This window comes from Pogoniulus pusillus, chromosome 10, assembly GCF_015220805.1.
Source record: "Pogoniulus pusillus isolate bPogPus1 chromosome 10, bPogPus1.pri, whole genome shotgun sequence".
Classification (NCBI taxonomy): domain Eukaryota; kingdom Metazoa; phylum Chordata; class Aves; order Piciformes; family Lybiidae; genus Pogoniulus; species Pogoniulus pusillus.
The window spans coordinates 13,086,081-13,107,994 of record NC_087273.1 but is presented as its reverse complement, the minus strand read 5'-3'; the positions used below and the strand labels follow the sequence as shown (position 1 = coordinate 13,107,994).

The 21,914-nt window shown below is 44.0% G+C and overlaps 1 protein-coding gene across 1 annotated transcript in view; it reads left to right on the top strand.

Annotated features, from left to right (window-relative positions):
• The first annotated feature begins 3,675 nt into the window (after positions 1-3,675).
• The window catches only part of ANKRD50 (ankyrin repeat domain containing 50), a 48,087-nt gene continuing 29,848 nt past the window's right edge, over positions 3,676-21,914 (top strand). The window contains exons 1-2 of the mRNA XM_064149964.1: positions 3,676-3,860; positions 4,929-6,211. Coding sequence (XP_064006034.1) covers positions 5,733-6,211 — 479 coding nt within the window. The 5' untranslated portion in view covers positions 3,676-3,860; positions 4,929-5,732. The remainder of the gene's footprint in view (positions 3,861-4,928; positions 6,212-21,914) is intronic.

Below are 21,914 nucleotides of genomic sequence, written 5' to 3'. Positions count from 1 at the left end.
GCCTTAAGTAGTATCCAAATGTATAAACTGTGCCTAAAACTGTGTAACACAACTCCCATCCTGTTTTAAAACCAGGTGCCGCTCAGGTTTGGCAGGAAGGCTACCACGGCGTCAGACCTCTGAAGACAGAAAAGCAGAGGGGGTTTCTTTCAGATAGGAAATGTTAATCTGTTTCATCTTTTGTGTCTCTTTCAGGTCTTATCTGTCAGTCTTGTAGCCTGCAAGGTTGCATCCAATTACATCACGGCTGGTTTGCTAACTATGTCAAACTAAGTTATACAAAACCACAAAAATAAGGTTTGGTTCTTATCCTGATACTGTCTCATTAACTACAACATTGCACAATTGTATCAGCAATATCTGACCCTTAGCTATAATAATTCACCAGGATGATGTCATTTATGCTGTCACGTTACCTATAGGAGGTGCTATGCAAATAAAGTTGATCACCAAACACCTTCGTCCCTTTTGAAGATTGACTTTGGGGGTCTTAGTTTTTTGTGTGCTGATGAAAGCTCCCAGCCTGAGCAGCTGCACCTCTTCATGACAAGCTCATCTCTTTAACTCTTTGAACATTCTTTAGGGCTTGCCATCCAAAGTGTCTATATGCTTTTGCTTCCCAGTACCAATTCAGGAGAGTCAGTGCAAGGCAACTAGCAATCTTCACCTTTAAGTCATACATTTTTGAAGGAAAAGAAGTTGTGCAGGTGATACTTTGGATCTTGCAATGTTTTGCTTTGAGTAACAGACTAAAAATCCTATCAGTGGTAAGGGTAGAATTATACTGTAGGCCTGCCACATTTTTTTTCCTACTTCTATTCCACTCTCCATTTTCCTCTCCCTTGTCATTCCCACAAGTACTTATCACTTCTGCAGCTAACATGAGGAGTGCTATCCTGAAGAGAAGCTTTGCTCAGGCAAAGCATTCAGAAGTTAGTTTTGCTGGGGTCAGTTATTTTATGTCCCATGTTAGAAACAAGTTTTCAGCTGTATGATTTCTATATTAGTGTGGAAAAGTTGGTATTTTTTACAATTACTACATAAAACTCTGTCATTACATTTAAGTATCTCTGATTTTAGTTAAGCCATGCTACTATTCCTCTTGCTGCAATATACTTCCATTCAATATTGTGAAATCTGACATATGAATTGGGTTTTCATTTGCAAAAGGAAAGCTGCACTTTCCCCAGGGTATTACCACTGTATGATTGCGATGGTTTGAGTGTTCCCCACCCCCCCACACACTTTGGAAATCACCCAGACTAGACTCAGCCAGCTCTGGAAATATGAATGAAGCTTATATTTACAGCTAGCACAATATACAAGCAGATATTTACAGTATATACAGAGATATACAAGGTGAAAGGTAATACAGAAACACAACAGCCCTCCCAGAAACCTAAGTCCCCAGGAGGGGCTCTCAACCCCTGGAAGAAGGGGAGGTTTGGCCAGGGGGTTAGGAAGCAAAGCAGATTAGAAAAGAAATCAAGGTGAGGTTAGAGACACAGCTCAGCCAGTTCCCCAACAAAGAGAGACTCCCTTATCTATGTTTTGCTTTTATTCTTATACATCTCAGCAAGCCTACAAGGGAAGTAGACATCACCACTGTTTTCCTTTCACAGCCTGTAATCTAATTCTTCTCACCAAAAGATTCTAGCTAGCTTCAAACTAGCACATCAATTTATATCTAGTTTTTCCTCCATCAACAGTTTAATACTTGTGCCTCTCTTAAGGTGTTGAATCTGCAATGATTTCTTGTGGGTCTTCTTACTATTTCTTTCCCTCTGTAAAGCTCTGTTTTGTCTCCAGCCAGCTTAGCTGACCAGATCTGCAATTCCATCACTCCAAATGTTATCTATTTCTATTCCTTTACTCTTGAAAGAATAATTTTTTTAAGAGTTCATGGTTCAAAGCCTCTTCTTGGGACTTTTATTAGCATCAGTTTTGGAAGTCTTGTGTTTCTACAACATTTCAAAACGGAAGGGTGGTACAGCTAGGGCAGAAGGAAGAAGTTCTTCCCAGCAGGAGTGACTGGCATTGGAACGGGCTGCCCAGGGAGGTGGTGGAGTCCCCATCCCTGGAGGTATTCAAGAGAAGGCTGGGTGAGGCACTCAGTGCCAGGGGTTAGCTAATTAGAAGGTGTTAGGAGATAGGTTGGACTCAATGATCTTGAAGGTCTTTTCCAACCTGATTAGTTCTGTGATTCTGTGAAAAAAAGAAAGCCTTAAGCTGACTCTTTGCCTGCAGTGCATGGAGGGCGGGGGGGAAAAGCAAGTAACAAAATGTAGTAAGAGTGCCTAAAATAAAACAAAATCTACAAGTTTTTGCTTTGCACTAAATTTTGTTTGTTTCTCCCCCACTCCCCCTTGCTTTGGAAATTTGTAATTCGCTGCTTCCAAAGGTTCTTCAAACTTGTTCTACTGGTTTTCAGAAGCAGGCAGACTCGTTTTTCTAAGCTCTCCAGTGCACCAACCGAATTTACTTCATTTTTCCTTCTGCTCCTACAAAGAACCTCGAGACGCTCGGGGAAAGGCCCTAAACCACTCTCTGCTATCAGACTGATGTATTCACTGCGTGTTCCACACCACCTTCATTACCTGGTGTACGAAACCATACAGGGCCACGCTAAAACAAAGGCACAATTTAGCGGTAATCATAAAGCCCTTGATCCAACAGCTAATAGAAAAGTGTGTTACCATAAATAATCCTGGCAGCTCCGAGGGGACGAAATGCTAATGAAACCTTGCCCTTGCTTGCTTCACAGAGGCCTCCCAAAGGTGTCCAGGGCCAAGTCGTTAGCTGTTTTCTCCCACGTTAAGGCCCGCATTTACAATGGTTTGCAGAGATCCACAAGCCGTAATGCCTGAGGATCGCTGTATTAATGTGGTGTGAGGGAAGGGTGTGGGCTGCTCCCTGCCCCTCAGCCTGGCTCTGGGCTCTGCCTTGTAGCTAAGCCTTCCAAGAACTTTTGCTTCTGGGCGTCACTATAACTGAGCGGGTTAAAAATTCCTCCATCTACGCAATGAAGTTCTGTCTGAAATGAGCCAGTTCACGGCAAAATGTGGAGAGGCAACGGTGTGGCAGAAGGGTAAAAAGGTGAACAAGGCTGTCCTTGGTTAAAAGGGTATCAAGTAAGGACTTGTACTGAAGGACCCATGCAGTTGTGCCTACATCAGAGTCGGGATCACACGCGAGACGTCCCGGGGCTGCCGTAAGGGGTGCTCCGTCCCACACCCGAACCTGTATCTGCCAAGTTCCCCAGCTCCAGCGGTAACGCCGGGCCAGGTCAGCAGAGACCGTGCACGCAGGCTCCGCACTCGGCTTCCCGCGGCCCGGCACCACCCGGGGCGGTCCCTGCGGCCCTGCCCAGAGGGAGCCCCGCTGCCGCCCCCTGCAGGGCCGCGCTGGGAGGGTCCCGCTGAGGAAAAGCGAACGGGCGGCCCACGGAGACCGGAACAAAGCCCCGAGGCGACGGCGAACGGGCGGGTGAGCGGCGGCGGGGCCGCGGCAGCCGCCTCCGTGCGCCCAGCACTACCCCGCCCCAGATGTGGAGCAGCATCTGCCCCCGCCCCCGCCGCCGCACGCGCTGGAGAGGCAGAGGGCGGGGCGGGCGCTGGAGTGGGCGGGGCGGGGCGGGGCGGCGGGCGGGGCTGGGCGGAGGAGGGTCAAGGAGGCGCCGAGGAGAGTAACCAAAGGGGTTGAGGCAGCTGTGGACCGGGGTGGCCGCGGCCCTGGCACGGCGGCGGCCCGGAGGGCGGGAGCCCGGGGGCCTGGAGGAAGAGGAAGGGGCGCGGCGCAGCCGCCGTCGCCGCGGGGAAAGCCTGGAGGAGCAGCAGCAGCCGCTGGGGCGGGCGGCAGAGGTGAGCGAGCAGTGGTGGGGAGGCCCCTCGCCCGGCCGCTGGGGGGGCGGCGGCGGCGGGTCCGCCTGTCCCTAGCGGGGCGGCGGTTGGCGGTGGGGCGGGCTGTGCCGTGCCGTACCGTACCTGCCGCCTGAGCTGCTTAGGAGACTACCACCGGTTGGCGCGGTTGGGAGGGAAGGGAGGGGCTGTCTGACGGCGGGCTGGCAGCGGGGTGCCGCGGCGGGGTGCCCGGGATCTTTGTGCGGAGCCGGGTGTGTGTGTGCTCTGGGGGAGGGGAGCGGGGGACAGGGCGGGTGTGCTCGGCGCCGGGGGTGTGAGGAGCAGATGAAGGGCGGGCGGGGAGGGGGGAGCTTCCCAGCTGCTCGCTTGACTCGGGTGTTTTTTTTAAGGGACACGGTCGGGCGCTGCCGAAGTGACTTTTGAGCCGTGTCTCTGTGTGTGTCTGTGCCTCGGCTGAAGGAAGCCGGAGCGTGGTGTTAAAGCCCAGCCTGGAGTGAAGGGGTTTGTCTGGGACACACACACACACAGACTGGGATGACCCGGTGGGGACACGTTGGGGCGCGGAGCGGTGACAAGGGCATCGAGGCGGCAGCGGCGGTGTGATACCGGGACCCGGGAGGCTGCTGGCGCCCCGCTGCCGCTGAATCGCGAACAAAGAAGTGTGCGGAAAGCCGAGGGCAGCTCTCCTCTCTGAAATAAACTTCAAAAACCCACCAGCCCCTACCCAGCAGTGCGAAAAATAGGGAGTGAAGATAGAATTCGATGACGAAACCTTGTTAGAAAGATGAAGGGTTATATATTCAGCTCCCCTTAGGAGAAAATGTAAGACTTGCTGCTCCCGTGGTTCTGAGGCCACTGTCATATCTGTTTATGGATTTGTTTTGTTTAATATGTGGCCGATGACACCTTGTAACAACAGATATCTTTAAAACAGCTTCTTAGATTAATTAACAGCAATGCAAAAATAGAGAGTAAGAGCCCTCGGCTTTACTCTTTGTTGTCTGCATTTGGAATTGACTCAGATGTGACTTGCATGTAGGGTTAAAAGTGCTGTCTTCTTTATTTCAGAGCTCTAGGGGAAGATGTTGTCTCTTCTGACATCTTGCGATTGAGATCCCTGAGAACAGGTTAAGTGAGAATCCAAGTTCCTAAGGAAGACACGCACGAATGTATTGAAACAAGAGGCTGTAAACCTTATTTCTTTTCCTGTTGTCTCTACTGCTTAAGAAACAATAATCTGAGGCGCTTCGCAGACACTTGTCCAGATGCATGAAGCCTGCAAAGCTTGCTGTCCAAACTGACCCTTTCTTAGTAAGTGATACTTACCCACGGTTGTGGTGTGTGTGTAGTACTCTGAAGAAAAATCACCTTCTCTAACACAATCCCCAGAAGGAACATTTTATTACGGACTGCTTTTTCTGGATGTATATCCAGAGAGATTAATGCTTGGAGTTGAAAGGCATGTAGCGTACACTGAAAAGTTGGCTTTGCCTCAGTTTTGCCAGATGTATTGTCTCCCCTGCCTACTGGGAGCACACACAACTGCATAAACTGCAGATGCAGCCATGGAGCTGCGTGGACTTCTGAGCCGTATGAGAAGTATTGTTGAGCGCTGGTATCAGACACCACTTCATGATGTCAGCTGAACTGTGATTGTGTTATGCTGATGGTAATAAAGCACACAAATGGAGTGACACCCTTCCTGGGGAGAGGCTGTTAAGTTTTAAGAGGCAGGTTAACTGATTACCACAACCTCTGTCAAGTTCCATGCAGAAGATCTTTCAGCGCAAGATGACTGCGTATCTCCCCACCCTGAGATGCTGAAAGTGTTACTGCTGCTTATGACAAATCCAAAAGAAGAAGCTTTATAAAATGGCTCAAACCAGCTTGCTGCAAGGAAAGCAGTTTTACTGTAGGGAGTGGGTTTTCCACAAGCTTCAGCACTGCCTCCAGGAGAAAGCTAACTGCAGCAATAGTGCTGCCAACAAACCATCTCTTGTAGTGAATTCTGGGAATAATACTGGTGTTCTCTCTGGAAAAGGAGCTGCCTGGGGTGTATTGTTGGTAGGAGGGCCTGGCAGTGGGAAGACAGCCCTCTGTACCGAGTTACTATGGCCAAGCTCACCTGCAAACCTACAAAGAGGCTTACATCGTCAGGCTCTAGCCTTCCATTTCTGCAGGGCCCAAGACTCTGACACGCTGTGTGTTGGAGGGTTCATCAGAGGTTTAGTTGCACAGATCTGCCACAGTGGACTGATCCAGGGATATGAGGACAAACTAAGAGATCCTGCTATTCAAAGTCTCTTGCAACCTGGGGAGTGTGAGAGGAACCCTGCTGAAGCATTTAAAAGGTAAAAACAAACCAAACCCTGTAAAAAAATAGGGGGGGGGGGGAAAGTAGTTAATGTTGACTTTTCTTTAGGTCTTCCTTCCAAACAGTCTACCATGCAGATGGTTTTAAAACATGTTTGTTGGGTGGCTTGTTATCTCTGTCAGGGCTTGAAGACCTACCATGGAAAAATCTTGAGTTTGTCCTTACAGGTGACACAAATAATTTTGTTTAAAAAATAAATAGTGATTTTTTTTTCCATTTTTATATTAATACCCTCAGCTGTAAACAATGTTTTGGAAAGACTTTAATTGACTTCAGAATGGAAGATCACGAATTTAGTGGCTTTCCTGTGTCATAGAGGTAGGGCAGTTGTCCTTCATAGACTTGAAATAGAAAAGCTTCCAATATTGTGCTCTAAGAGGAGTCTGGACTAATGGATCTCTGGGTCTGGTCCAGCACATCGGTTTTATGTTTGTCTAAAAATACATGCTAGGAAAATGTCAGTTAACTCTTTATGTGCTGCTCACATTATACACAGATTGTATTAAATCTTTTTCACTACTTCTTTTATAAGTTCTCCAAAGTGGTGGATCAGAAATTTATCAAGAGGGTTTGCCAGGCCCTTTAGAAGATTTGTGAGCTAGATAAACTGATAAACTGAGGGGAAGTACTTAGTATTTACTTAGCCCTAGCAAACCAAAGTTTCACTACCTCAGCGAGGTTTCAAAACCTCAGTGTCACTGAGGTCTCGTGTTTCTGTAAGGATGCTGAGGTGTATGCAAGAGTGTATAGCCATAAACCACTTGGAACAATGTGTTCCTTTGATTGTCTGTCACTCTTCATTCCTTTGGGTCACAATGAAGGAAAATTCAGAAAGCATAAGGCACGGCTGTAGTAACAGAGCTTCAATTAATTGTGTCACCAGTGTAATATTAGTTAAACTGAAGGTCTTTGGTATTGTGTAGTGATGTAACTTTTTTGGTGCTTCAGGGTTTACTGGATGGTGTTTGCAGTATAAAAACAAAATCCTGTCTCTCTTTTTTTTTCCTTTTTATTTTTTTCCTGACTACTAAGGCTGGGTTAGCAAGTACTGAGGGTAAAAGGTAGTGCTTGCTCATACTGTCATGGTGGTGTAAAAGAGCCTTCCAGTACTGATAGCTGTTACGTCCTTGTCTGCTGAATAAACAGGATGCATGCCTACATTGTTCTCAGTGTCGTATCTTAAATAGTCTAAACCAAGGCAAATTCTAGATTTTTTTGTTTGTTTGTTGCTAGCAGCTATTGAAGTCCCAACTTCAGAAGTATTAAGCCCTCCCAATTTCTAATGACTGGGTGAAATTAAGTGTCTATAAATGGAAGAGCAGACCGCCCATCTAACTTTAGGTAGTCTTTTAGAATTCTGGAAGTAGATTAATCTGGTGAGCAAGAACCTGTTTATGTTTGAAAGACTATTAAAAGGAAATCTTACTGAGTAGAGGCAGGTGCTTTCAGGAGCTGGAATCCTTCCTCTTACTGCAAAGAACAGGACTTGGGTTTAGACAAAATACAGTACAGAAATGTTGAAGATACTTGTCAGTCAGAATCAGCTTTTAAGGAAGACCACTTTTCTGTGATGTTTGACTATTTAGGTCAATATACAGGGTTCTTGGCTTTGTTCTGCAAAAATGGAAAGTGACCCAACGTCTGGTACTGGCCTTTCCCTCTTAAAATTTCACAGCAGTGAACTCTCCTATTATTGCACTCAGACAACTTAGGCTGTAGTACAACAGCTTCAGTCAAGCAGGAGGGTTGTTTTTTTTTTTTTTGCTTCATCTATTCCCTTTATGCCCACCTACCCTGATCTCCTTTCCAAAGCAGCTGTGGTACTCTTCCTTCTCGTATTTCAGATTTAAGGGAGATGAGGTGTTGCAGACGAGGCGCTGTACTGGAAATACAAGTTTTCAGCACTGTGGCAGGGGACCAGGAGGTGGCTGTTGACAGCAGCACCATGAGCTTGTTCTCTTGCTTGTACGATAGAGTTATTGTCCACAAAGTAGCAACTTGGCCATCTTCTTCCCACCATCAAGTACCTCAATCATTTATTAATTGAACCTTTCTTTAAATGTATAAAACGTACAAGAAATGCTTAACAAGTTACTATTTTTCGTGATTTCTGAGACTGAGCCCTTATGTGTTCTGGTCTGGTGTGTTTATGCTGTCTGTTAAGGGAAAGTTGCAATGTTAACTTAGTTCTAGAAAGAGACCTGTCAGCTGATTGCCTTTCACATCGTGTGAAGGCGCTGAAACAGCACAGAGCTCTTGTCTCAGTGCTCCATTAGTTTTTTAGGCGTTTTTTCCCCTTATTTTAATTGATTCAGTAGATGTTTCTTCAAAGACACTGTCACATTTTTGTTCTGCTTTGTGTGTCTGCTCCAGACACAGCTGTATGCTCCTGGCCCTAAATGGTAAGACTTCTCTTTAGAAGTGCTGAACAAGGTTACACCGTTTTATTTTTGTGAACTGTCCTACAAATAGTAAGAAAGGAAAAGTTTCTCATGCTTTGTGGTGTGCCACTTCAAGAGCAGTATAAAGTTCATGAGTTAAATTACTGAATCTTGATCTGAAATGTTTTTCAAATGAGTTTTCAGCAATGCTGATGGTCACAGTGATCCACATGCAAGTGATGACCCAGAGAGTTAAAGCTTTCTTAATGTTATTAATTGTTAAATGTGCCCTAAAAGTTATTTCAGGCATGGGCAGATCTGAAGAGCTGGAAGGGTTGATCTATACAAATGTGTTTAAGAGGCCTTTGTTGTTGCACTGACAGCTGAGAGAACTGCTCCTTGCAGCACTGCTTCCAGGGCACTTATCACACAGTCCTGGAGCAGAGAGATGTCTTAAAGGCCTTGTCATTCGGATTTTAGGTGAAAGTGGGGCAGAAAGTATATGCACATTGGTGCAGAGCTCATTGTCATGGTTCTTTTTGCAGGTTTCCAGAGAATCACAGCTTTTTTTTTCCTAATTCCTGGTGTGTGCTGATCCTATTTATAGAGGGAAACCTCAGAGTTAACTAAGATGGGCAGGTGATGAGAAGCATCAACCAAAAATTTTAAAGTAATAGCAGTAAAGAACTGTTGGATATTGCTGTTTCTCCCCACCCTAGTGCTCTGTGAAGCTGTGCTATCTGTGGTGTAGCTCCTATACTTTGGGACGCACAGCAGATATATGTTGTAATGGAACGCAACCAATAACGTTAAGTGGTGTAAAAAGTAAAGTAGTTTTATAGGCCCCTAAACTAGATCTGTAAACTTGATTGTGAGAAATGTGAGAGGGGTCATGTAAGGTTTTATGCTGACTGCAAGTTTGAAGCAGGGGTCTGTGTTGCTTTCTTGTATGAATCATTTGTTTGGACAGCATTAAAATACAACAAATCTTGTGCCAATAGCTGTTATCTGTGTGAAGTTACTTTCACTCCAAAGGATCCAGCCTCTGGTGTTTCATGTTTGGCAATGTGAGGGAAATCTCATAAGCAGCAGAATTCAGAATAAAAACATAAGGTCTGGAAACGTGCTAACAATCATTTTCTCCACTACCCTGGCCCTTCACTATGTTGGTTTCTGTGCTTTTTGGTTTTCTTTAATTTTTTCACTTCCCTGTTTCACTTAAGAGTAGTATATCATCGAAAAGCTGCAAAATTCAGGTGACTGAGAGAGCTCTCATCCTTACCTGAATGATAAGGGGAAACGAAGTTTTGTTTCCATGTCTGGATCGTTTGTCAGACAATGTGGTATCACAGGAGTTTGTTCAGAGAATGTTCTGTGACTGCTGCCTGGGAACTTTGAATCTGCAGTACTGAAGTGCCAGATTTCTTGCCACTTATTTAGCATGGAAGCTGGTGAGGGGTCTGGAACACAAACCCTATGAGGAGAGGCTGAGGGAGCTGAGGTTGTTTAGCCTGGAGAAGAGGAGGTTCAGGGGTGACCTCATTGCTGCCTACAACTACCTGAAGGGAGGTTGTAGCCAGGTGGGGGTTGGTCTCTTCTCCCAGACACCCACCAACAGAACAAGGGGACACAATCTCAAGTTGTGCTGGGGGAAGTATAGGCTGGATGTTAGGAGGAAGTTGTTGGCAGAGAGAGTGATTGGCATTGGAATGGGCTGCCCAGGGAGGTGGTGGAGTCACCATCCCTGGAGGTGTTCCAGAAAAGCCTGGATGAGGCACTTAGTGCCATGATCTAGTTGACTGAATAGTGCTGGGTTCTAGGTTGGCCTGGATGATCTTGGAGGTCTCTTCCAACCTGGTTGATTCTGTGATTGTAAGGAACAGGTTTAGAAATGGAGTTGCATGCAGTAACAGATGAAGTGTGCAGAAGCTGCTCTTTTTAGAAGTCCTTGTGCGATCTCTGAAGCCAGTAATATAATTAAAATTATCATGGATCATGTAGGCTTTATTGAACAACTAATTAGTGAGCTTTTCATTGTTTGGAGTGGTTTATTCTTAATTGCAGAAACCCAAGTGTGTAGTAGTTCAGCTTCTCCTTAGTTCTTCTCTTTATCTCTTTTTCCTCTTTTAGCTGTTTACATTTGCATTGTCTTTGGCTAACAGAAAGCTTCAAAATTACTTTCAGGACTGAGGCCAGATATTAATTAGAGTATCCTGACTTTCATGGAGTTAGTTTGAATCTTTGCCCTACGAAATGAGTTTTCCTTCCTAGTGAATTACCTACAGAGCGTGTTTCTGCTGCTGTTTGCATCCCCCAGATTTCCATGACTGCTGTGAAAATAAGCAGTGTTAATTTTGCTTTGGAGGGGTGATGTTGTAGCATGTTGTATTCTCTCTCTTATTTTAAGTGAAATACATTTAATAAAAGTCTGTTTTTACCTTAAGCTTAGGAAGGACTGAAGTAAAAGATACACTAAGAAACAGCTCATGAGAAACAAATATGCCTGAGCTTGGGCTGCTGGGAACTTGAAAGCTGCTGAGATTTTCATCAGTTTATTCTGTGAGACATTAGTAATTTGGTATGAATCTTTTAACAGGATAGAAATGCCTTGAATTTTCTCATCCAAGTCTCAAAGATTGGAAGTTATCTATGTCTTTTATCTTCTCCTTTCTTCTGGAAAGGGCTTGCTGCACAGCCTTTTCCTCTGCTTCTGTAGCTCCAGTGTAGTCTTGGTATCTGTAGCTTTGCAACGGCTACAAGAAGGATGTGATCAGAGATCATGTCAGACTCTCCAATTTTGTGGAGCTGTACATGCTAGAAACAAAGCCAAGGACTAACTGTATCCTGTTCCATGTGAGGAAAGATCTGAATGCATAATGAATAAATTTACAAGACCCTTCATAGAAGAAGGTTGTTAAATTTCCAGTGTGTTTGTTCATTTACCACGTGCAAAGTTCAAACGTGCAAGTGACTTCACTTGAACCTCATGAGGGGAAGTTGGCAAGGGGACCTCAGAAAATCAAGCCCTTCTTCTTCCCCAAGCAGAAGAAAGCAAGCTTCTGAGAGATGCTTGCTTTATCTCAGAATCACAGAATCAGTCAGGGTTGGAAGGGACCACAAGGATCATCTAGTTCCAAACCCTGTGCCATGGGCAGGGACACCCTACCCTAGAGCAGGCTGGCCAGAGCCTCATCCAGCCTGACCTTAAACACCTCCAGGGATGGGGCCTCAACTACCTCCCTGGGCAACCCATTCCAGGCTCTCACCACTCTCATGCTGAACAACTTCATCCTCACATCCAGTCTGAACCTACCCACCTCCAGCTTTGCTCCATTCCCCCTAGTTCTGTCACTCCCTGATAGCCTAAAAAGTCCCTCCCCAGTTTTTTTTTAGGCTCCCTTCAGATACTGGAAGGCCACAATAAGATCACCACAGAGCCTCCTCCAGACTGAACAGCCCCAACTCATTCAGTCTGTCCTCATAGCAGAGGTGCTCCAGCCATCTGATCACCCTCGTGGCCCTTCTCTGGACACGCTCCACCATGTCCACATCCCTCTTGTAATGGGGGCTCCAGAGCTGGATGCAGTACTCCAGGTGGGGTCTCACCAGAGCAGAATGGAGGGGGGGAATCACCTCCCTCCACCTGCTGGCCACACTTCTGCTGCAGCCCAGGCTCTGGTTGGCTTTCTGGGCTGCAAGTGCACACTGCTGGCTTATGTTGAGCTTCTCATCCACCAGCACCTCCAAGTCTCTCTCCTCAGGACTGCCCTCCAGCCAGTCACTGCCCAGCCTGGATTTGTCCTTGGGATTGCCTCAACCCAGATGCAGAATCTGCTCTTGTTCTTCACAAATCTTAGCAGAAAGCTAAATCATCTGTCTAACCTAAGGGTTGTTTTTAATTTTTTTTCCTTCTAAGCTTGTTACTACTTATGGTGCTCTCCAGAGACCAAGGAGAATAGATTCTTCTTGCCTTTTTGTGGCAGCCTTTTGCATACTTGAATTCTCTTTCATCTCTAAATAATTCCAACTTGTTAGTCTTTTCTCAGAGGTCACACCTAAGAATGTGGCATTAAACAAATCCCTTAGTTGAATAAAACTTTCTGTATCCAAAGGGAATTTTTCTTAGCAACATTTTGGATGTGTAGATGCGCAGTGTGATTACCCAGGTTTTTGTCCATTCCTGCCTATTTCACTTATGCTTGCTTATATCCTAGTTGAAACTCAGCCCAGAAGAGCTTGATCTGCTAGAAGCCTGAATTCTGCTTTTAGTACAAGACACAGCCATTTTCAGTTAAAATTAAGCAAGGTGTTTGGTGTTAGATACCTTTTCGTAGACATCCTTTAGTGCATGAGTGGGTTATTCAAGATCTCAGCACCTCCAGCAGGCCAAAGGAACAGTGCAAGGAGTGCTCTGCCAAGGGAGGTTCTCCTTGGTTTCTCCCATGTAGTCTTCTACCTGTTTCTAGTCTCATTTGAAGATTCCACTGAGGCTGGGTGTTGGAATGAGAAGCTCTCAATTTTGTGTGATTTAAGGATTTAATGAAAGGATTGAAGTCCCTCTGCTCTTTGAGGTAGCTGTCAAACATAAGGTACCAGGGGAGGTATAGGCTGGATGTTAGGAAGAAGCTCTTCACAGAAAGAGTGATTTGCCATTGGAATGGGTTGCCCAGGGAGGTGGTGGAGTCGCTGTCCTTGGAGGTGTTGAAGAAAAGACTGGATGAGGCACTTAGTGCTGTGGTCCAGTTGATTGGACAGGGCTGGTTGATAGGTTGCACTGGATGATCTTGGAGGTCTCCTCCAACCTGGTTGATTCTATGCTTCTATGTCCCTTTATCACTGAAAGCACCTTGTACTCAGTCATTGAGTAGCTGTAGTTTGATTTTAGTGTCTTATTTCTGGTGAAGAAAAATTACATCAAAAATATCTGTCTTCAACATCAAGCAGCTGAGTTCCTTTTTAATCTAAAGGAGGTTGCTCCTATGGATTTTATCAGAAAGGCTGGAGAGTTTTACAGTCTTTAGCTCACCAGTAGATTGATCTTCATGCTGTGGAGGCTTAGTGATAGTGTGGCAAGAGACATAAAATATTAAAAATAGCTGACAGACTTCACAGCACAGAACCTTTTAGGACTCTTTATAGCAAGCAGCTCCATGTAAGCTGGTATATGCAAGATCAAAATATCTTTTTGAGATCTAATGAAGAAAAATGGTGAACAAGACTGTCTGTGTCAAAGAAGGAAGGAACAGTATAAAAAATGTATTGCACTGAACATTAATAGTGGCTCCCATGTGGTGCCATACCGTGAAGTTGCAAACTACAATATTAATGCTAAATGTGTGATAAAATGCTGCTTGTCTTCAGTGTGGCTTACTAGTTAGAGCAGGGCAAGTAATTATGAATCCAGTTTCTGTGCTGACTTTCACTTTTGTCTGGTGTGAGTGTTAATTTCTAAGTATTTACATATTTGTCTTGTAGGTTGTAGAGACTTACAGTAAATACAATGTTTGTCTACATTTTAATTATTCAGCAAAGAGCTGTACTTTATAGTCAGAAATGATAGAGGCAGGATGCCAACCGAAAATCCTACTGTGGGCGAGATGGGAAAGTTACTTCTGTAAGAGCACATACAAAGGTTGAGCAGAATCTGCCAACTTGGCTTGTATTTCCAGCTCAATGGAAGCAAAGGTAAATGTGTATTCCAGAAACTCGCTCTTGTGAGAGCTTCTTGATTCTGTTGGAGCTTCTAATTCCTACTGGTTATGTGTAAGGTGTAACTGATGCTTTAGACTTCAAACTGAGACTGAGTTTCATAGAAAGTGTTGTGTTCTGGTGTTCTCTAGACTATTAGAAATTTAAGCATTGCCTGAAGCTTAAGCACTCTGTGGCATGTTTCTCTTTAGGCTTTTCCCTTCAGTCTGTGGAGTTAACGGGTCACATAGCAACAAGTTAGTGTTTCTGCAAGAGCAGGTTGCATGCTCTTTCATTGTATGGAAGCACTGCATACAGGCTGAACATAATACCATGTCAGGTTTTAACCTTTTCAGTTTAAATTACCATAAGAAAGTTTTCCTAAGGCATTTTAATAATGACAACTTACATAGACCTTTTTGTCTTCTACTTGTATAGGCATTAACATTTTGCCTTTAATCTATGTGGCTTAGTCTTAAACCTTACAGGTTTTCCTATAAGCTGTTTTAGTTAGATGGACCTTCATAGCAGTTCTCACTTGTTAATTATTTCCCTTGCTTCCAGTTTTCTGTGCACAGGTTCATAGCTTGTGCAAGATTTTAAGTGCCTTTTCTTCCTTTTTAATGGAAAAAAAATGAGAAGGGTTTGGTGGATTGTGAAGTAGAAAAGACTTTGCGTGTCTAATATACTGGGAAATGCATTGAAATATCACCCCCTGAAAGTGTTAGTGCAGTTTCAGTTTCTTTGGTGTCATGATGTGTACAACACACTGGGGATGGTGATAAATATTCTGTCTTTGTCCAGGAGCAGGAATGTTTTATATAGTTAATGCAGAAATATTTAATGATTGAAAAGAACTAATTAGGAAGTGGGATGAAAAGAAAATAAGGAAATAATCATGTTGAAGTAAAGGTTCAGTTGTATGTAGGTGTTCTGATGTGTTGCAGAGGAGATGCTGCAAAGAACATAGGCAGGTTCATGGTGCACTTGACATAAAAATGTGATGGAATAACAGGAAAGAAGAGCCAAAAATCAGCCCAAGAAAAGGTGGCAAGCAGAGAAGTTCACATGGCTGACCAAGTGAAAGGGGCAGAACAACTGCAATCCAAGTCCTGCCTGTTTGTGGATACCCTCACACAAAGCAAGGACCAAAAAATCTTTGCAATCAGAATTCTTTACTCCAGTTTTCAGTGCTGCTGTTCAAGTTGATAGGAGTTGGAGGAAGAATGAGAATCAAGGATCATGTCAGACTTCTGGTCTGTGGCCAACTAACAATGTCTTTTCCTTAGGGCTTTATTTTTCCTTTGTCACATACTAATAAGAGTTGATAATACTGGTGCGTGGGTGAAGAGGGGAAGGTGAGCATCTGGCTACACAGCTGCATGCTTGCATGCTAAAGTTCCACAACACCTTAGTAAAGAGAAGAGATTAAGAAGAATGGGGAATGGCAGCCTTTTAGATAAGGTTATGTGCTAGTTTGAAGCAGGCTAGAATGTTTTGATGAGAAGAACTAGATTATAGGCTGTAAAAGGAAAACAATGGTGATGTCTGCTTTGCTCACAGGCTTGCTGAGAAGTATAGGAACAAGAAATAAAAACATTAGACAACACTCTCAGCATCACTCTCGCTCGGGCTGCCGGCTGAGCTGCATCTCTCTAACTTCACCCTCCATTTTGGGCTAAGCCACTTTGCTTCCTCACCCTCTGGCCGAACCCTCCATTCTTCCTTGGGACTGGGGTAAGGTTGAGAGGGGTAGGGGGAAGGTGAAGGGGCGGTAGAGAACCCCTCCTGGGGACTCAGGTTTCTGGGAGGGGAGTTGTGTTTCTGTATTACCTTTTTACCTTGTATATTTCTGTCTATAACTGTATATACTGTAAATATCTGCTTGTATATTGTGCTAGCTGTATAAGCTTCATTCATGTTTCCAGAGCTGGCTGAGTCTGGTCTGTGTGATTTCTAAAGTGTGGGGGGCAGGGAACACCCAAACCATCACAGATTATCTGAAGAATCATGGTGTTGTCCTGGAATAAACTGAACTGCTCATGAGCCTCACGAGGAAAAGCTGTTAAGAATAGGATTACAGCATGATTTCCATTTTAAATCAATTAACAATTCTTAATTTAACTGCATATGCTCACCATCACTGCAGGAGAAGTAGATATAGTCACTGTATCTTTTTTCTACGCTTTCATGAAGTTCAACAGGACATTGAAGAAAAGCTGACTATAGGTAAAGTTCAACTGATCCACAATAAGAGAATCCTAGACTCACAGAATCAACCAGGTTGGAAAAGAACTCCAAGATCATCCAGTCCAACCTAGCACCCAGCCCTAGCCAGTCAACTAGACCATGACACTAAGTGCCTCATTCAGGCTTTTCTTGAAAGCTCCAGGGATGGTGACTCCACCACCTCCCTGGGCAGCCCATTCCAATGCCAATCACTCTCTCTGGCAAGAACTTCCTCCTAACATCCAGCCTATACTTCCCCTGGCACAACTTGAGACTGTGTCCCCTTGCTCTGTTTCTGGCTGCCTGGGAGAAGAGACCAACCCCCACCTGGCTACAACCTCCCTTCAGGTAGTTGTAGACAGCAACGAGGTCACCCCTGAGCCTCCTCTTCTCCAGGCTAAACACCCCCAGATCCCTCAGCCTCTCCTCATAGGATTTGTGTTCCAGAGCCCTCACCAGCTTCATTGCCCTTCTCTGGACACCTTCCAGCACCTCAACATCTTTCTTGAATTGAGGGGCCCAGAACTGGACACAGCACTCAAGGTGTGGCCTGACCAGTGCTGAGTACAGGGGAAGAATAACCTCCCTTGTCCTACTGGCCACACTGTTCCTGATGGAGGCCAGGATACCATTGGCTCTCTTGGCCACCTGGGCACACTGCTGGCTCATCTTAGCCTATTATCTACCAGAAATTGTCTTCTATATGATTTTAAGTTACCCTAATTTAGCAAGGGAGTAGCAACTCTGTTTTCTCTAATAGATAGAATTAAGTAGTCAATGCAGCATTGTTCTTACGAAAGAAGAACGTTTGGTTGGGTTTCCTCTCTGTTGCAGTGAGGTATAGGGCACCAACACTTTGATTTTTGACTGGTCTAAAAATGCTATGGGGAAATGTCCAAGCTTTTACTACATTCCATTTACAGTTGTATGTAACAGTTTGGTTTCAGTTGCTTTATTTTATACTGGGAAGTGTTGGCACTTTCTTTGCTTCTGCTTCATTCCGCTACTTTCTCTTATAAAAGGGAAGAAAATAGTTATTTTTTTCCCTAGACTTGTAGCAGCTACTGAACATTCCTAGAAAGGGTTTTTTTTTCATTACTTCAGCTGTAATTCTTTTCCTTTTTACTTTCTGTTTTCAGTTATGAAAAAGTTGTTATTCACAGTAAACATTTTGAGTCTAAATTGTTGTGGGAGGGAAAAGAAAAAGAGGATGTTGTTTCTGTCACTTGTTCTATTGTAGCTAAGGCAAAAATTAGATCTTAGTAAATAGAAAGCTATAGAATCAATTCCAAAGCTAAATATGTCACTGCTGTAAGGTAATAGAATCAGGCTCACATGATGCTAACCTAAAGCTGGTTTTGTTTTGAAGTAAATTATAGAGAAGTTACAGACAGGATCAATAGGGGATTTATAGTCAGACTGAGGAAAACTCTTGTCTGATAGGGACTGGGGAAGGAAAAATAGAACCAAACCACAAGGTAGCTAATGTGGATCCAGAATGGTACACGAAGAATGTATGCTGTGGATTCTACTGTGGGGAGTATGGGAGCATAATTTTGAGTGAGACACATGAAAGCTGCTCCATCTGTTACCTGTTCAACTAAGACAGTGTAATTAAAGGGTAGGATAGTCCCTTTCACTTGTGGAAATAAGGTGGGAAAAGATATGTGGTAACGCAAACATAGGAGGAAAGCCATCTTAAGAGCTTGACCAGTAAGGTAAAATGCTAACAGCTTTTCAGCTGGTATTCATGCTGAGGATTTTCTGCAGATGAGGTTGGAGAGTATAATCCTACAATCAGTTCAGCAGTGGAAATGTGGGGTGCTTTATGGTGATGCATAAGAAACAAGAAAGGCAGGTAGAGAGCAACTCAGTTAGGGAATGGTCCTTTTCAAAATGTGGTGTTTATCCTGGTTCCTCCAGGCAGGCAGTTCAGGAACCCCTTGTTCTGAAGAAACACCTCGCTGCTGAAATAGCCACTGCAGCACCTCCTCTTTGTGCTTGCCAGAGGAGTGATGAGTTGTTTTGTTTGCTTGGAATTGAATCTATGGGGAAAATACAGTTAATTTGGGGATTGCCAGACCGAACTGCAGTAGTAATGGTGACAGTTTTTGTTTCATGCACGTTATGCTGTTGTCTTTTCTACAGTCATGGAATAATAGCACTTAGGGCTAGCTGGACAGTAAACTAGAATATAGCCTGACAAAAGCCACACAGTTGAATTCGTTCAGTGCAGTTTTTTACCTGTCTCAGACAAGTTGGCTTTTTGCTGCTGCTTTTGTTTTTTTTTTGTGGCTAGTGTTTCTCATGCCCACAAATCCAATCATACACATGGAAAACAATATCTGTTTCTTCAGTTGTGTTTATACTCTGCATAAATCCAGAGAGCAGAAAGAAATGGATTTTCTTTGTCTTCAAACCAGAAAATAATACCAATAAATTCAAATGCCTGTAAAGCTTACAAGAATTTCGAGTCAATTGTGTATCAGTGTGTTCAGATAACAGTGCCCATAGAAGAAGATACGTTTTTGTTCAACAGGAATTAATTTTTATGTGGCTAAAGAACTCTAAGCAGTTAATAAAGCAAGCTGAAAGACCTATATATTGCACTTCTCTCAACCTTTGGTTCCATGAGTGATTTAAAACTAACTTTGTAGTTTTAATGCATTGTGTTGCATATATAAACTTGTTAATTTTCTTATTGTGGTACCCCACTCTTATGTGTTGCCTTTCAACCACAGACTTCTGACTGCTTACAAAGTTAGTTATTATCCATAACTTTACAGGCAGGGAATGTAAGTTAGAGTGTGGGCATTCTTCTCATTTCAACTAAATAGTTTTCAGTGAGTGTGATTTGATGCTCGTGCATTTCATTTAAAGTGTGCTTTCTTTTTTTACTTTCTTTCTTTCTTAAAATGACAGATTGAATTATAGAGAAACAAAGAGAATTTAACTGCTTAATACAAAGAAAAGCAGAGTGTTTAGACCCTAATGAAAGAGAGCTTTTAAACAACACCTTGTGGATGGCAAGTCTCAGGGGTAAATATAAATAACAGCAACTTAGACAACAGCTCAAAACCTGGGGGTGGAGGGGGAGAGGTAATAGGGTTGCTCATATAGGGTCATGAGACAGACAACAAGGGCGATAAGTGAGGCAGTGATCAAACGCCTTAGGTGTCGAATGGAAAATAAGGTATGGGAGGAACAGGCAGAACTGGAAATATTAGTACAGAGTCAGGCTTGATTTAAATGCTCTAAAAGGTCTGTCAGGATAACTTGTGTGACTGGTATGTTTTAAAAAAAATAAAGTGGGTTTAGGAAGTGCTTTGTATATCACAGAATCAACCAAATTGGAAGAGACCTCCAACGTCATCCAGTCCAACCTAGCACCCAGCCCTATCCAGTCAACTAAATCATGGCACTAAGTGCCTCATCCAGTCTTTTCTGGAACACCTCCAGGGATGGTGACTCCATCACCTCCCTGGGCAGCCCATTCCAATGGCAAATCACTCTCCCTGTGAAGAACTTCCTCCCAACACCCAGCCTATACTTCCCCCAGCACAACTCGCTTGTAGTCCTAGAGTAACTCAAAGTTAAAGCCACTGAAAAATCCATGAATAAAAGTGCTGCACTACATATGGTGATAGTTTTATATGTCTGATATCTGCTTGGTGGAAGTGTTATCTTCTATCCACCTACCAACCCTCCCATTAGACCCTTGTGTATATAAAAGTTTACCTGGTTTGGCAAAGCGAAATAGTTGTCAGTAACTGAAAGAGATTCTCTAAATCACAACTTCACTAAAATACAAGTATTTTCGGGGCTAGACTTGATAATCTGTGGAGGTCACTTCCACCCCCTACTCTATCCTGTGATCCTACTCTATCAAGCCAGTAAGATCAGGTAAACAAAGCTGAATATATCAAATGAACTTACCTAAGGCATAACATTTGGACAGTAATGTTTTACATAGCTGAAAAATTTGCATAACAAGACAAGAGATAAATATCAACTGGGAAAGCATGATAGGAGCAGGAGTCTGTCAGTGACCGTATTTCTAATGTCAAAGAGGAGAAAATAGCTTGTGGGAAGTCATAAATTTACTTCAGTCAGATGGGGAGAAATCTAGCTGAGGAAAAGTGGCAAATTTTGGAGATAGTGGCTATAAAATGATCTTAAAGATGAGGAGGAAAAATGAATGAGACTTGTAGATACTGGTGACCTCAGATAATCTGTGGGTAAGACTGCATGAAGAGATGTATAATGAAAGAAATGAATTAGTTGGAAAGAAGTCTGAAAGCAGTATATTAAGTGTCCAGCTTAGTGAAACTGAGCTCCTCACCATTCATATGTTAAACTTCAGAAGGAGGAAGACTGTGGAAGGAAGGTAGATCAGCTACTGACGGTGGAGGCAGTAATGAGTAATGTGAAAGCGAGGGCCGAACTGAAAGTGGTTGTTCATACTTCCTGAGAGGTGTGTTGTGTTTGGTAGTCAGCTAATTCTGCATGTGCATTGGCAGAAGGAAGGCAACATCACCAAGTGCTGGTCTGCTGTTCGCTGGAGAGGGAAAACCAGTGTCACTGGGAAAGCTACAGTGTGCACTGCCTGTGTTAGAGAGGTGATACTGCCACTCTGCTCTGCTAAGACCTCAGCTGGAGTGCTGTGCCCAGCTGCAGACCACTAGAGACACATGGAACTGCTGGAGTGAGTCCAGAAGAGGAGGACCACAAGGATGGTCAAAGGGCTGGAGCACCTTTCATATGAAGACAAGCTGAAAGAATTGGGTCTGCTCAGCCTCAGAAGAGAAAGCTTCAGGGAAACCTTATAGCTGCACTTCAGTATTTGAAGGGGGACTTACAGGAAGACTGGAGAAGGACTGTTTAGAAGGGCTTGTAGTGACAGGATGAGGGGCAGTGGTTTGAGAATGAAGGAGAGAGACTTGAGTTGGGCATAAGGAAAAAGCTCTTTACAGAGAGAGTGGTGAAATAATGGAACAGTTTGCCCAGGGATGTGGTTGAGGCCCAATCCCTGGACACTTTCAAGATCAGACTCTGTGTGGCCCTGAGCAGCTTGCTTTATAGTTGGAGGTGCCCCTGCTTGCTGCGGGGTGCTGGACAAGATGTATTTTGAGGGTCCATTCTAACCTAACCCAGTGCAGTCTGCGAATCTGTATTCTTAAAGCTGTCGTTTTGCAGTCAGCTAACATAATTGAAAGTAGCAACCAAGAAATGAGATGACAGAAAAACATAGCCCAGACAAGACAACCCAAAACATAAATAGGTGAGGAGATGTCAAGCTGTTCAGCCTATGAACTGTACTGATTATCTTCCAAAGGGCATGTTATCTTTATTGGGCTGGCTGAGAATTCAGACTTGAAAGGC